Raw genomic sequence first — 15602 nt, 5'->3', positions numbered from 1 at the left:
AAAATACTGGGAGCGAAAGGCTATTTACAATTTGTACAGAAACCAGATGGCAGTTATAAGAGTCGAGGGGCATGAAAGGGAAGCAGCTGTTGGGAAGGGAGTGAGACAGGGTTGTAGCCTGTCCTTGATGTTATTTAATCTGTATATTGAGCAAGCAGTAAAGGAAACAAAAGAAAAATTCGGTGTAGGTATTAAAGTCCATGGAGAAGAAATAAAAACGTTTAGGTTCGCCGATGACATTGTAATTCTGTCAGAGACAGCAAAGGACTTGGAAGAGCAGTTGAACGGAATGGAGAGTGTCCTGAAAGGAGGATATAAGATGAACATCAACAAAAGCAAAACGAGGATAATGGAATGTAGTCGAATTAAATCGAGTGATGCTGAGGGAATTAGATTAGAAAATGAGACACTTAAAGTAGTAAAGGAGTTTTGCTACTTGGGGAGGAAAATAACTCATGATGGTCGAAGTAGAGAGGATATAAAATGTAGACTGGCAATGGCAAGGAAAGCATTTCTGAAGAAGAGAAATTTGTTAACATCGAGTATAGATTTAAGTGTCAGGAAGTCGTTTCTGTAAGTATTTGTATGGAGTGTAGCCATGTATGGAAGTGAAACATGGATGATAAATAGTTTGGACAATAAGAGAATAGAAGCTTTCGAAATGTGGTGCTACAGAAGAATGCTGAAGATTAGATGGGTAGATCACATAACCAATGAGGAGGTATTGAATAGAATTGGGGAGAAGAGGTGTTTGTGGCACAACTTGACGAGAAGAAGGGACCGGTTGGTAGGACATGTTCTGAGGCATCAAGGGGTCACAAATTTGGCACTGGAGGGCAGTGTGGAGGGTAAAAATCGTAGAGGGAGACCAAGAGATGAATACACTAACCAGATTCAGAAGGATGTAGGCTGCAGTAGGTACTGGGAGATGAAGCAGCTTGCACAGGATAGAGTAGCATGGAGAGCTGCATCAAACCAGTCTCACGACTGAAGACAACAACAACAACAACAACAACAACAACACAGTGCAGTAAAGTGTATATTTGTGTGGCACCAATTTGTTTGCACTGCCACAGTTCCTCCATCCACCTCGGTGCACCTAAACCCAATATGATGTGTGTGAGCTGTTCTACCTAAATGACCTATACACATCAAAAACATCTTGGATAGAAAAATCCTGAGGAAAAAGATCAAGAAGCACTTCCATGACACAATATTACAAAGTGTTATAAATGGAATGAACTGCAGCCAAATGGTACAGATGGCGAGGGCCAAAGGATGGCCACATCGAAAGGTGTTGCCTTCAGTTGTGATAATGGTGGTAATTCAGTTCTCCCATAGTAGTAGAAAATTACTTAGTTTTTTTTAATGTGGCACAAAATTATAACAGGCAAAATAATGTGATGTAATAAGCCTGATTCACCAAGTAAACTACATCTTCTTTATCATAAATAACACTACACGCACATTCTGAATACAGTATTTTGAATTGAGAAAGTTGTCAAAGAGACAACAGATGGAACAAAGGTCATTTAGAAACAGCATTGTGCACATTACCCAGCATTATCCCAAAGAATGTCACTACAAACATACAGAACCAGCAAGTATAATGTTTCTCTCCGATGGCAACTGTAAGAGACAGTTGACCTTAATACTTGGGCAATAGGCTCCAATCTGTATAGGAATAAACAGTAAAAATACACCAATAACTTGCATAAAGCATTTCTGTCAGAAAAAATAATAACAACAATGATGAGGATGGTGATAGCAACAATAAAACTGACAAAAAATTACTATTTGAGGATTTGAGAACATCTAATGGTTAAGTACTCATTTCATAATATTTATACTTACTGGTGATATAAAAGCATCTGTTGGTGTTTGATGAGTTGGGTTCTGTTTTTTCTTTGATGCCTTTGTTGGACTGCCAGTAGCTGTAATACAAACCACATTTGATTAGTACTGCCACACAAAAATAAGTACAAGGGGACAATATCTTAAGTAGATCAAATGTAACTGCATTAACAGTAAACTATTACACTTCAAGGGAAATGAAGGAATGTTTTCCTCACATTATTATCATGTTCTGCTAAGATTGTTCTATATGATACAAACTCTCAAAAACTATTGCAGTTGAAAAACGGTATCAGATTACACAGCTTTTAGTGTACAAATACATTCTCTTAGAAAGAGATTTATGATAATAAGAGTGGTTGTGCTGTGAATTAAACTTACTATTGACAGTGGATAACTACTATTGCACAATGAAAATAATGGCTTTGAGAGCTATCAGAAAACCATAAGTAATGTTAATGCTGCAGGTTTGTCAATGTGATTGATAGAATACATGTTGTTTAGATGTCCATGTTGACAGATCTGCTTTTCTGGTCCCACAGTCTGAGATTTAGAAACACTCAGGTCTAGGCTGTAACTGCTGTGAGCTTATGTCCACCAAGATTTCACACTGTCCACATGTCTCACAAAACACTTAAGGCACTGCAGGAAAATGTAAGACGGGCAGGATTACAGGCCCCCACAATGACAAATTCAAGTTTCCGGGATGACATTGATCTGGACCAGATGAAAAAGACTAGTTTAATGTCCTGCAGTTGGCAGGAAAGAACTAATAGTCAATTTCAACAAGCTTTATTATAATTAAACACCTTCTTGACATACACTAAGTTTCTAAACACAGAAACAAACAAACAAAACCCACAACTCGATGGTAGCAAAACAGATAAGGGAACAAGACAATGGAAGAAAATACTGACCAAAACTACTCTACAAAATACAACGTGCTACTACAAGACTACGGCGAGTGAATACAAGGCTAGGGCCAGCGTAAGTACTGGCCGGAGCTGTTTCTAGCAGTTGGTAAATACTGCCAGTCTGACAGTCTGAGAGTGTTTATAAAGCCAGGTTGGCAGAATGCTATATCAGTAATATGAGTTCTGATTGGTGGAACACTGTCACATGCTGTCTGGCGAAGTTGTTCCATTTGGAAAGTCTGTTACTGTTTCTGTCTGCTGGCGATGTTTCTCTCCGCGCAGCTGAAAGGGGTTAGCAACCCATCTTGCGTGTCAGTTCTGCGGGCCCTCTAACAATAAGGGGCCACTACAATAATTAGCATGAAATAAGACAATGATTTTATGTAAGGGGCCATGTCCATCTACTTCTGTGCTTGCATCTTGCTACACAAAGTTTGGACCAGTGGGCAATAACATGGATCTTAGAAACCCAACTGCTTCTATCACTTTTCATTTGGGGAAAATAAATTGAAGAACTTTAATACACATAAATATTTTGGTGGAGATGGAAGAAGAATTAAATAGCAGGCAATGCAATAAGGTAGTATTATAAGAAATGTGGTATAAAATGGAGATCAAATTCAATTAAAATTAGCTCTGTGTTTCACAACAGAGGAATAGTGCAAGGAGGAAATTCCAGAGTAGGCTATATAGTAAAAATGAAAATCAATGACAGTATTATAGTCAGATACTGAAGGAATCTCAGACAGAATAGAGACACTTAATTTAGGAATAAATAAAAGATATTAAATGGAAAGCATTCAAGTCAGTACATCAACATGCTCACGTTCTGATGAAGAACTGGAGTACCTCCACAAAAATGTTACAGAAGCTGGTACATGACAGAAGAGTTGACAATATGATGATAATGGGAAATTTTAATGCACAAGTAGCAAGCAATGAAAAACACTTCTTAAATGGAGAATATGATGATAATGGGAAATTTTAATGCACAAGTAGCAAGCAATGAAAAACACTTCTTAAATGGAGAATTCTGGACACACCACAAGAAATAACAGATGTCGTGTGACAGTAGAATTTTCTGAGAAGAACACCTTGTTGTCTTTAACACATTCTTTCAGAAGAAAAGAAGTAGAAAATGTCTTGATAAGGATCACATGGCATTAAAAGCTGAGTGGACTACAATTTATCAAAGAATGACGAATATGTTTCCAATGTTACTTGGATTACAAATGGTCATAGACTCCCAAGATGCACAGTAAAACTTAATATAAAGATAGAAAGAAACAGATTCATCAGGCAGAAAGTCAGAAATTTAGATCATAAACAAAATTGTTTAGTAACATCAGATTAATTAAGCAAGAAGTTCATTACCTGAAAATTGTTGATCTTATAGACATGGACAAAAGGGAGAACTAGTTGACATAGGTGCTTATACAAACAGAAAAAAATTTGTAGGTAAGAAACAAGTGGAATGAAGCAGCTATTATAGAGGAGGTTTCATGAAAATTATAGTAACAGCACAGTAGAAACTGCAGAATTAAACAAAACTACTTATAAATTTAGATTAATTAGAGCATCTCAACAGTCATTCTTCTCACACTCCATATGCAACTGGAACAGAAAGAAATCCTAATGTGATATCATGCTAAGTACACAGTACAGTGCAGAGTGCATATGTAGATGAAGATACATATTCAAGAGCATGCAAGAATAATTCCGAAAACTTAGTAAGTGAAATAAATGAAGACAACAAAGTTATTGATGTAGCAAAACAGAAATTTATGTTGCATAAGACAGCATATTTCATCAATTAAGATGTCTGGTGGAACAGTAACTAACAACACTGATCAAATTGTACAAGCATTCTAAGCCTTATTTTAATCACAAAGTTTTTGAATCAGTTAAAAACCAAATCTGCACTAACATTCCTCGAGAAATCAGGTACTGAGTCAACACATCTCATTGGACTAAACAATATGTGTCAGTGGCACAGCTTCCATTAGCTTCAACAGTACAGTGATAAATTCAGAGTTGAATGAGGTGTTTAGTTTAGTTTTTTGCATGTTCCATGGACCGTACTTTTAACAACCCTCTACAATATGAAATATGCCAGGAGACTTACAAATACATGGTTGCATGGGGGATGTTGAACTGTTTGTACTTATACACTACTGACCATTAAAATTGCTACACCAAGAAGAAATGCAGATGATAAACAGGTATTCACTGGAAAAATATATTATACTAAAACTGACATGTGATTACATTTTCATGCAATCTGGATGCATAGATCCTGAGAAATCAGTACCCAGAACAACCACCTCTGGCTGTAATAACGGCCTTGATACACCTGGGCATTGAGTCAAACAGATCTCAGATGGCGTGTACAGGTACAGCTGCCCATGCAGCTTCAACACGATACCACAGTTCATCAAGAGTAGTGACTGGCGTATTGTGACGAGCCAGTTGCTCAGCCACCATTGACCAGATGTTTTCAATTGGTGAGAGATCTGGAGAATGTGCTGGCCAGGGCAGCAGTCGAACATTTTCTATATCCAGAAAGGCCTGTACAGGACGTGCAACATGCGGTCGTGCATTATCCTGCTGAAATGTAGTGTTTCGCAGGGATCAAATGAATGGTAGCGCCATGGGTTGTAACACATCTGAAATGTAACATCCACTGTTCAAAGTGCCGTCAATGCAAACAAGAGGTGACCGAGACGTGTAACCAATGGCACCCCATACCATCACACCGGGTGATACACCAGTATGGCGACGATGAATACACACTTCCAATGTGCGTTCACTGCGATGTAGCCAAACACGGATGCGACCATCATCATCTGTAAACAGAAACTGGATTCATCCAAAAAAATGACGTTTTGCCATTTGTGCACCCAGGTTCGTCATTGAGTACACCATTGCAGGCACTCCTATCTGTGATGCAGCATCAAGGGTAACCGCAGCAATGGTCTCCGAGCTGATAGTCCACGCTGCTGCAAACGTCGTCGAACTGTTCGTGGAGATGGTTGTTGTCTTGCAAACGTTCCCGTCTGTTGACTCAGGGATCGAGACGTGGCTGCACAATCCGTTACAGCCCTGTGGATAAGATGCCTGCCATCTCGACGGCTAGTGATACAAGGCCATTGGGATCCAGCACGGCATTCCGTATTACCTCCTGAACCCACTGATTCCATATTCTGCTAACAGTCATTGGATCTCAATCAACGTGAGCAACAATGTCACGATACGATAAACTACAATCACGATAGGCTACAATCCGACCTTTATCAAATTCAGAAATGTGATGGTACGCATTTCTCCCCCTTACACGAGGCATCACAACAACATTTCACCAGGCCACGCCGGTCAACTGCTGTTTGTGTATGAGAAATCGGTTGGAAACTTTCCTCATGTCAGCACATTGAAGGTGTCGCCACTGGTGCCAACCTTGTGTGAATGCTCTGAAAAGCTAATCATTTGCATATCACAGCATCTTCTTCCTGTTGGTTAAATTTCGTGTTTGTAACATGTCATCTTCATGGTGTAGCAATTTTAATGGCCAGTAGTGTATTTATTTGAATACTATGCAACACAACAGTACAAACTACATAAACGTAGAAGCGTAAACTAATGGAGAATTGATGTCAATGGAAAACATGTTCAATGCAGCCACTATTTTGCCACTGTAGCTGTTCAAGAAAAACATTCATATTCCAACTACCTGCCAGCACAGATCTTCATTGTTTGAGTTGCACACTTCCACAACATGGGATCTGAGTTCCGCCAGATCTTAAGGACGCACACAGAAGACTTCTTCCAATTATTGCCACAGAAAATAATTTTACAGTTTGATGTTGGGGCTGTGAGATGGTCAAATTTGACCACACTGAAGACATCGAGGAAAGCAGTAAGGCAGCACTGTTTCACCAAAAGATTCATGCAAAAGGTCAAGAACAACATTGGCTGGGAGTGGTCGGGCTCCATCCTGCATAAACCACTGCATGTGCATTGGCTGTAGAGAGGCATTAAATGGAAGAAGAAACAGGTTTCACAACAAGCCCATGTACCATTCAGAAATGACCATTTCATAGAAAAAGGAAGATCCGTTTAATCTGTCACTTGATGTGGCAGCACAAACAGACACTTTTTGATTATAATTGTCCCTTTCATGAGATGACACTGGACATTCTGTAGCCCAAAACCTCACATTTTGTTTATGAACCACACCATTGACATTGGTGTACGCCTCATCAGAGAAGCAGATGTTGAATCCTTCCCCTTCTCTCTGCATTACCCAAGCAGCAAACTTACATCTGTCTTCTTTCTGTAGACTGAGAAGAGTATGGAGCTCAGTCATTTTGAACTGGAATAATTTAAGGTCTGAATGGAGACTGTGTTGAATAGATTGACAGAATATGCCAAGTTCAGCTGTGGTTCTTCTTTGTTGACTTACAGGGTTGTGCAGCAATTGCCACTCTCACAGCTTCCACATTTTCAGGTGATTGGATTTGAGATAACATGGTCACTTTGGTTCCAACATTCCATTATTTTGTAACTGGTGATGCAACCTACAGCTTGTGTTTTTAGCGGAAGGTCACCTTGCTTTAAAATGTTGAAAGGGATGTGTCTGTGTAATACCCGCATTTTTATGGGTGCATATATTTCTCCTTTCTGTGTTAACTTGTGGATTATTTTTCTTTCTAGTGTTATTTTTATGAATGCTGCTATTATTTTTCAATTGTGCCTTATTCTTCACCACTAACTTTACAAAAGAGTAAATATACTGAAAAGACATAATTAGAATGCATAAGTCTTTAAATATTTGCCTACATGATATCGTAAGATGGACGCTAGATACTCACCTTTATTCATCATTGACCACAGATACAATGCCATAGGCTTCATCTCTCATATACATTATCAATATACTTAATTACATACATTTAGCACACATTTTAATTTTTAACATATGTTCACACTCTGTAAATAAAAAAATTCTTTTGTATTATAAAATGGACTTTCAGCCAACTAGTTGTACGGCTTTTTTAAAAATAATTTACAGGACATGAACCATGCTGAGGATGGTAAGTTGTCAAATACTTTTAAGCAGCTGACTGTGGGAAATGGGCTGCTTTTACCAGTCTGTCTCTTGGAATATCCATTTTAATTTTTCCCGGATAAGGATAGAAACTTGAAATTTGGAGAGGGTGTTGGCCTTACACCGTAGGCATCACTTAAGAAGGGGCTTTTTGAAATTCCATCACTTAGGGGGTGAAATAGGTGATAAAAGTTTATGAAAAAATGTCACTATTAAGGCAATTTTGAAGCTAGACCTGAGAAATTTGGGATTTGATTTCTTGGTCAGAAATAAATAAATATGCGTCTCAGAATTTTTGGAAATTTAACTCCAATGGGGTGAAATAGTGGGTGAAAGTTTTTTGAAAATAAGTCATGATTTAAAAAACTACTAAAGTATGTTTAAAGCTACTTTTATAAAAACTGGCATTTGACTTCTCAGTTACAAATAAAAAAATACACATTTTGATTTTTTGGAAACTCATCCCTTAAGGGGGTGAAATATGGGATGAAATATTGTAAGAAAAATTTCTTTATGAAAGCATTTTTAAAGCTAAATCAATGAGAATTTGAGTTTGGTTTCACAGTTGAAAATAAAAAAAATATGTTTCACTGTTTTTGGAAATTCAACTCCCATGGGGATGAAACAGGGGAAGTTTTTAAGGAAATATTTCACTATGCTAGCATTTTTGAAACTAAATCTATGAAAATTTGTATTAGCTGTTCTACTAGAAATTTAAAAAAATACACATTCACTGTTCTGGAAATTCAGTGTCTAAGTTGAAATAGGGGATGAAATTTATAATGAAATTTTTTTATTATGAAAACATTTTTAAATCTAAATCTACGGAAATTTCTGTTTAGCTTCTCTATTAGAAATAAAAAAATATACATTTTGCTTTTTTGGGGAGGGGGGGGGGGGGGGGGGTTTGAACCATAAGGGGGTTGAAACAGGGGATGAAAAGTTTTAAGAAAATATTTTTTATTACATCAAAACATTTTTAAAGCTAAATCAACTGGTACTTCACTTCTTAGTTAGATATAAAGAAATATGTGTTAGGGGATGAAAGTTTCTATGGAAATATCACCACAAGAATGCAGAAGGTATGAGTAATAAAAACCTTGGACTCCTGGAAGTTCAATCTCTAAGGTGAAATATGGGATGAAATGTATAATGAAATTTTTTATTATGAAAACATTTTTAAATCTAAATTTACAGAAATTTCTATTTAGCTTCTCTATTAGAAATAAAAATATATACATTACACTTTTTTTGGGGTGGGGGTGGGGGGATTTGAGCCCTAAGGGGGTTGAAACAGGGGATGAAAAGTTTTAAGAAAATATTTCATTAGATTAAAAAATTTTTAAAGCTAAATCAATTAAAATTGGTACTTCACTTCTTAGTTAGATATAAAGAAATATGTGATAGGGGATGAAAGTTTCTATGGAAGTATCACCACAAGAATGCAGAAGGCATGAGTAATAAAAACCTTGGACTCCAGTTACCAGAATCACTTTTCAGTCAGAAGTACATTTGGAAAAGACTATGCTTCTACAGCTTTAATTAGCATGAAAAATTTAGATGGTATTATAATTTGTGAACAACATAAAAAATTCAATTAAAGAAAAAAAATCACTACAGAACATGCAGCCTATTCGGGTGAAGGAGCAGGCTCTAAGTTAGTCAATTACATACGAGGTATAGTGCCCCTATATTGACAATTTATAAGAAATGTGAGATTGGAGCGGTCTAAAATAGGTCAATCTTTAATATTCTGAAGTAACTAACCCTCTCAGTTCCCACATTAGGTATTTTGCAATCATAACTGATGTATTCTCCCCAAACAGGGCCCTCCCAGCCAACAATGCCATACATTCATTTCCATTTCTTTCCAGCTCAACTTAAAAAGTCTAAATGGGATCCTGAAGTTTAACTGTTCCATTTTCTACATTAAACAATGGGAAATCCAGGATGGAATGTAACAATACCAGAGAAGGAAAGTTGCTACACACCATATAGTGGAGATGCTGAGTCGCGATAGGCACAATAAAAGATTCACACAATCATAGCTTTTGGCCACTAAGGCCTTTGTCAGCAGTAGACACACACACACACATGCACACACACACTCACACAAACGCAACTTGCACACACATCTGCAGTCTCAGAGAGCTGGTAGTTTCAGCTCTCTGAGACTGCAGACGTGTGTGCAAGTTGTGTTTGCATGAGTGTGTGTGTGCATGTGTGTATGAGTGTCTATGGCTGACAAAGGCCTTAATGGCCAAAACTATGACTGTGTGAATCTTTTTATTGTGCCTATCACGACTCAGCATCTCCGATATATGGTGAGTAGCAACTTTCCTTCTCTGATACCATTTTCTACATTATTAGACAGTCCTAACAGAAGACGACAGGTCTTGCCAGGATTACACAGAGTTTGTAAGAGGAGAACCAATTCTCTGCAGCATCTAGTGATTTCAGTGTGACATTTGTTGTAATACTGAGCTGTCTTATGAGTTGCAATTATTATTGCATCATCAGCACAGCAAATCACAGAGCAGGGAACATGATGTGTCAAATTGTTGACTGTAATTATGAAAAAGAATGGCACAAACCTGATAACTGTGGTATCCATGTCTAAACAATTTTCATCCTAGGACGTCTGTTTCTCATTGAGAAATATTGTTTTCTATTAGGGTTACAAATATTTTGGAAACTACAGTTGTCTCCTTTTTTAAAAACTGGTATAACGTTTGAAATTTTTAATGATGCAGAGAAAATTCCAAAGTGAAGACTGCTGTTAAAAAATGTATGCAAAAGGTTCACAAAGCAAATGAACAGCTTTCTCTATTATGTAGTTGGATAGACAGTGATTATCCATAGTTTTAGAGTTGGAGAGTTTTTTATGCCTATTATGACATCAGTGGATGTGATAATTTTCCACTTAAAAGACTGTTGCACTGGCAGCTACTTGCCAAGTAGTTCACCTTCAGATGTGTCAGATGAGATTATTCTATTTCCAGTTTCTTTCACTGAAGACACAAAAAACTCATTCAATTGATCTGGTTCAGGTGACACTTCTTGTGTGGGTAGGAGAGTGTTCTTGTGCAATAATTTGCCATGCCATTTTGCACTTGTTTGAAGCAGTTTCTATAACCCTTCATAGGCTAACTGTTTTGCATGAATAAGCTTAACATTATCCTTATAGCATGGTTCTGTGTGATGAATACTTTTCATCTACATATGGAACTACCACTGAAAATTATTCCTTATGGAGGAGTTGGGCAAGGAGATATGGTATCACTAAAACCATTCTCAGCATGCTTAGAGTAAGTCTTCAGATCCTTGAGAATGTGGAAAAATAAAAAAAAAGGTATAACGTCAAAGGAACATATACAAACCACCATTATTTTGTTGATAACAATGTACTATTTGTATCTGCCACACATAAATGTCAGAACATATGGGAGAACTTCACAGAGCAAGTTTGAAAGTATTTCTGAAATACAATTTAACTAAAAATAGGAACATATGAACACACAAAAATAGTACAAACTAATTACAAAGTTGTGGAACCAATTGGTCAGTTACAGGTAATAACTGGGTGGTTAGAAAAAGAGAAAACAGAAGAGTCAAATGTGGTGTGAAGTGCACTGAGCAAATTAAGATGCTTTTCAAAACTAAACTTCTGATGTGTCTCTAAAAGAAATCTTACAGTCAGCTTGTAATACTGTTTTTAACTTATTCCAGTGAGACACAGACTTTTAATGCAAAAAGATTAAAAACATGATAGCTGTTCAGTAAGCAATGGAGAGATGCATGTTGGGAATTACTTGGAGCCACAGGAAAGCATATAAATGAATCAGCAAATGAACAAGAATTGAAGATTTAATTATGACTGTAATGAAAATGAAGTCAGCAGAACATACAGCTATGTGGATGGATGGTAGACAGACCAAGTACATTCTTTGCTGGATTCCATGAGAAAAGAAAAAATCAAGATGACAACTTAATGAAAAGTGTGTAGATGACAAAAAATGTGCAAGAGCAACATAGATGTTTCTACCTGAAGATCATGCATAGAAAAGTCTAGAGGAAACCTACAGTTAACAGTTCATCTCAAATGATTATTGTTGTTGTTGTTGTTGTTGTTCTTGTTGTTGTTGATGATGATGATTATGGTACTACTGTGCATTTGTTCTTCCATGGATTTTTATTGGTTCTAGATCAAGTTAACTGAGGCATATGGAATGACATATTTTGTTTCTTTTTCTTTAAATTCTTTTAATTATTTTGACAAAATTTGTATTTTTCAGACATACTCACCACCAGGTAAATTAGGCAGGGAGAAGTCATCAACAGCCTGTTGCTTTTGTGGTTTTGATAGGAGTCTTTTGCTGGTTGTAATCCACCCATCACCAGGAGGAGACTCATTAGGTTGGTGGGTATCTGGCGTACACACATCAAGCATCAGACTGCGATCCAAACGACGTATGAAGGTAGTACGTGGGGCCACGTGAAGCATGGGAGTAGCATTTACTGAAGTAGTTGTTGGTAGAGGGCGATTTACTTCTCGAAGTTTCCCACCAGGCACAAGTGGTGACTTTTTCAGTGGTTCAGGAATCCTGTCAAGTAAAACATTAATAATTTTATTTCTACATCAACAAACTGCCATTATGTCATCTGATTTTTCCTTTTGTTACATTAACAAAGGGGAACTGCAAAAATTGCTAGTAAATAATGGTTCAGTCTTGAAATGTAGAGCACAAGAAAATCATAGCTAAGAGTAATTGATATTTCCTTTTTTTAAAATTCATTATATAACACCCAAAATGTTGCTAACATCTTGTCATTACTTGCTTAAAAATATAATTTCCTGGTATCTAATGCCATGTGGTGAAAAAGCCAAAGGCCAAAACTGAAGTGAAAACATAGAACAAGATGTTGAACACAAAATATATGATTCCTTGGTGTAAGAGATCAATTTCAGTAAATTGCCTTTGTACATATAAAACAGAGTTGTTATCATATCTTTTATTTGCATTCATTTAAACCTCTTTAACACTGAGCTCCTCCCAAAAAGTCTCAACTGAACAAGACTGTTTGACAGTCTTAAATGGTCTTGTTGAAAGAGCAGTGCAAGTTCCTACCTGTTATGAGAGTTGTCTTAACCACTGTTTTGCTTAGTACCTACAGTTAAAAGCCCACAAATTGTCATAATTAATTAAGCCATACATCATGTACAAATACGATTTTCTTGTAGCCTCTACCCTCGAGCAGGCATGCCATTTTAAATAACATGAGGGGGTGTGTGGTGTACTCAGCACACATGTAAATAATAGCTGCTTTATGTCACCAAGATAAACATGTTGAACAAAATCACAGTTCAATGATAGTTTAATTAAACAAAGATAAAATAAACTTACATAATCTGAGCTAAAGCACTGTTTAATTAATCATTAATGAAAAAACTTTCATTATATCACACTGTTGCACAGACCAATGTTACCCCACAGTAATGACCCACTCAAAGTATTAAACAGAGCAATTGCATCAGCCCTGACAGTCGCTGATTTGACAGTGGATTTGTGCTGTTAGCTTGTAATCTGGGTCATTTTCTTGCACAGATTGTAAATTTTTTCTCACCTAGCTTGTTGTTTATTTTATATTACTGCTGCTCTCTTGGATGTATGACAACACAATTTATCACTGTTGGCTGAATCAATAACAAAGGAATAGATTGGGCTTGCAGTGGTGAAACAACAATGGAACACTGAAAAACAATTTTATTTGTGGTTGGCATGCTATATATATAGGTGTGCCTGCTGGAGGAAAGAGACATGGACTGATTGAAGATACACATTGACAAAAGATGCAACTAAAGGTAAATAAATATTGATTACAACTGTGATTTAAAGGGACTTAACTGCATCACTGTTAGACCCTTAATCCTTTCTATCAGACCCTTAATCCTTTCTTAGTGTTCGAAGACATAGGTAAGAGACATTTTCTTTATATTAATAATGGGATCATATGTATTATAATTGGTACATGAATGTTCAGCTGAACTAACACACTTTAATTATCATTAAAGTCAAAACTAAGATCACTGTATAAATAAGTATCAAGTGCAAAATATGTAAATTGTATCTATTATGTTAAAGAATAGGTACAAAAGTTATTTTATTGCTTGAGTCAGATTCAAGCATGAAGAACAGGTAACATCTAAATGAAAATTACCTTAGTGTCTTGTAAAGACCTTTTAAATCATAATTCGTCTGAAAGTGATTTTTCCAAATAACGACAAACACTATTAAGGAATATTTGTACTGTGAAGTTACTACAAAAATTCTAACATCACTCAACAAAAACTTCCAATATTTAGGGTTATCAACTATACACAACATTTCTTTAGCTGCACTATCTGAAGGGTAATTTAAAATATTGGTTTGATGTAAATGGATTAAAACTAAACATGGAAAACCCAACTTACACAGTTAAAAAGTAAACAAGCAAATTCAATCAACTTCCAAATTACTCACAAAAATCAGGAACCTAGGGAAGCAGAATCTGTCAAATTCCTGGGGATATTTTTAGAAAAAAAATTATTCTGGTCTTCTCATACAAGGTACTTGGGAGACAAGCAAAACAGTTTTCCATTCACAGCCAAGTGAAATGGACACTACAAAAGTTGTTTACCGCAGCTGTTTTGAATCTCTTGTAAGATACAGAATAATCTTTTGGGGAAATGCAAGTAGTGTAAATAGAATATTATTTCTTCAAAAGACTATTATTAGAAATATGTGTAATACTAAGCTAGACATTCTACCAACCTTTATTCAGGGATCTAAAAATTTTAACTATTCCATGTTTTTACATTTAGGATCTGTTTGTCTTTATCCATATCAACCCAGATTATTTATGAAAATATATTTGAAACATATGCATGAAACAAGAAACAAAGTTAACTTCATGTCACCATCTCATGGACTAAAACTCTACTCTCATGCTCCTCAACACATGGCTTCAAAAATTTACAATAAATTTAAAAAAACTTTCACAGCATGAAACTAGGTTTGTTGAAGATAAAATGCACTATCCTAATGCAAAAATGTTGTTATTTGCTCATGGAGTTCTTAAATGATGATGAAGATTCTTTGTAGACCAATGAAACAAATTTGTAGTGACTTTTCTAAATTAAATTTTCTTTGTTCTTTGTTTGACATGTTGTATTTATCTCTGGTACATTATCTATACTGAGAAGTCTCCTGCACTTTAAATTAATGATTTATATATGTACATGAATACACAACAAAATTCTGATTCTGATCCTGTATTACACAAGGAAATAGAGACTGAGAGTGTGCACAACATGCTAACACCCTGATCTTCATCTCTTCAAATTGAGAAATACTTTGACTGCAAACCAGAGTGAACTGATTTCCTTGGTTAGTTTAGGTATGTGTTTACTCAATTTTGGCTTGTTGTCCAACTGATATCCAAAGAACTTTGCACATAACATACCAGCTAGTGTAGAACAACTAATGTCTATTGCTGCTACCAGTAGATTATGTTTGCATTTATTTAAAAAATAATATGGTATGAGGTTTTTTAGGGTTAAGAGAAATATTTTCTTTGAAAAGTCATATTTAGGACATTAAATGTGATGTGTATTACCTTAATGCTGTACTTTCATGGCTGTCAGTGTTTCTGAGGTAACAAGAAGCTCCCCTACTGTCTGTCACTGATAT

The 15602-nt window shown here is 36.2% G+C and overlaps 1 protein-coding gene across 1 annotated transcript in view; it reads right to left on the bottom strand.

Moving 5' to 3' along the window:
* The window catches only part of LOC124594818 (cyclin-dependent kinase-like 5), a 353935-nt gene that overhangs the window by 33177 nt on the left and 305156 nt on the right, over positions 1-15602 (bottom strand). The window contains exons 8-9 of the mRNA XM_047133262.1: positions 12178-12476; positions 1855-1934 (exon numbers count right to left, since the gene is read on the bottom strand). Coding sequence (XP_046989218.1) covers positions 1855-1934; positions 12178-12476 — 379 coding nt within the window. The remainder of the gene's footprint in view (positions 1-1854; positions 1935-12177; positions 12477-15602) is intronic.

This window comes from Schistocerca americana, chromosome 2, assembly GCF_021461395.2.
Source record: "Schistocerca americana isolate TAMUIC-IGC-003095 chromosome 2, iqSchAmer2.1, whole genome shotgun sequence".
In the NCBI taxonomy this organism is placed as follows: Eukaryota; Metazoa; Arthropoda; class Insecta; order Orthoptera; family Acrididae; genus Schistocerca; species Schistocerca americana.
Note: the sequence above shows the minus strand (reverse complement) of the source record. Positions and strands in the feature narration are given on the sequence as shown.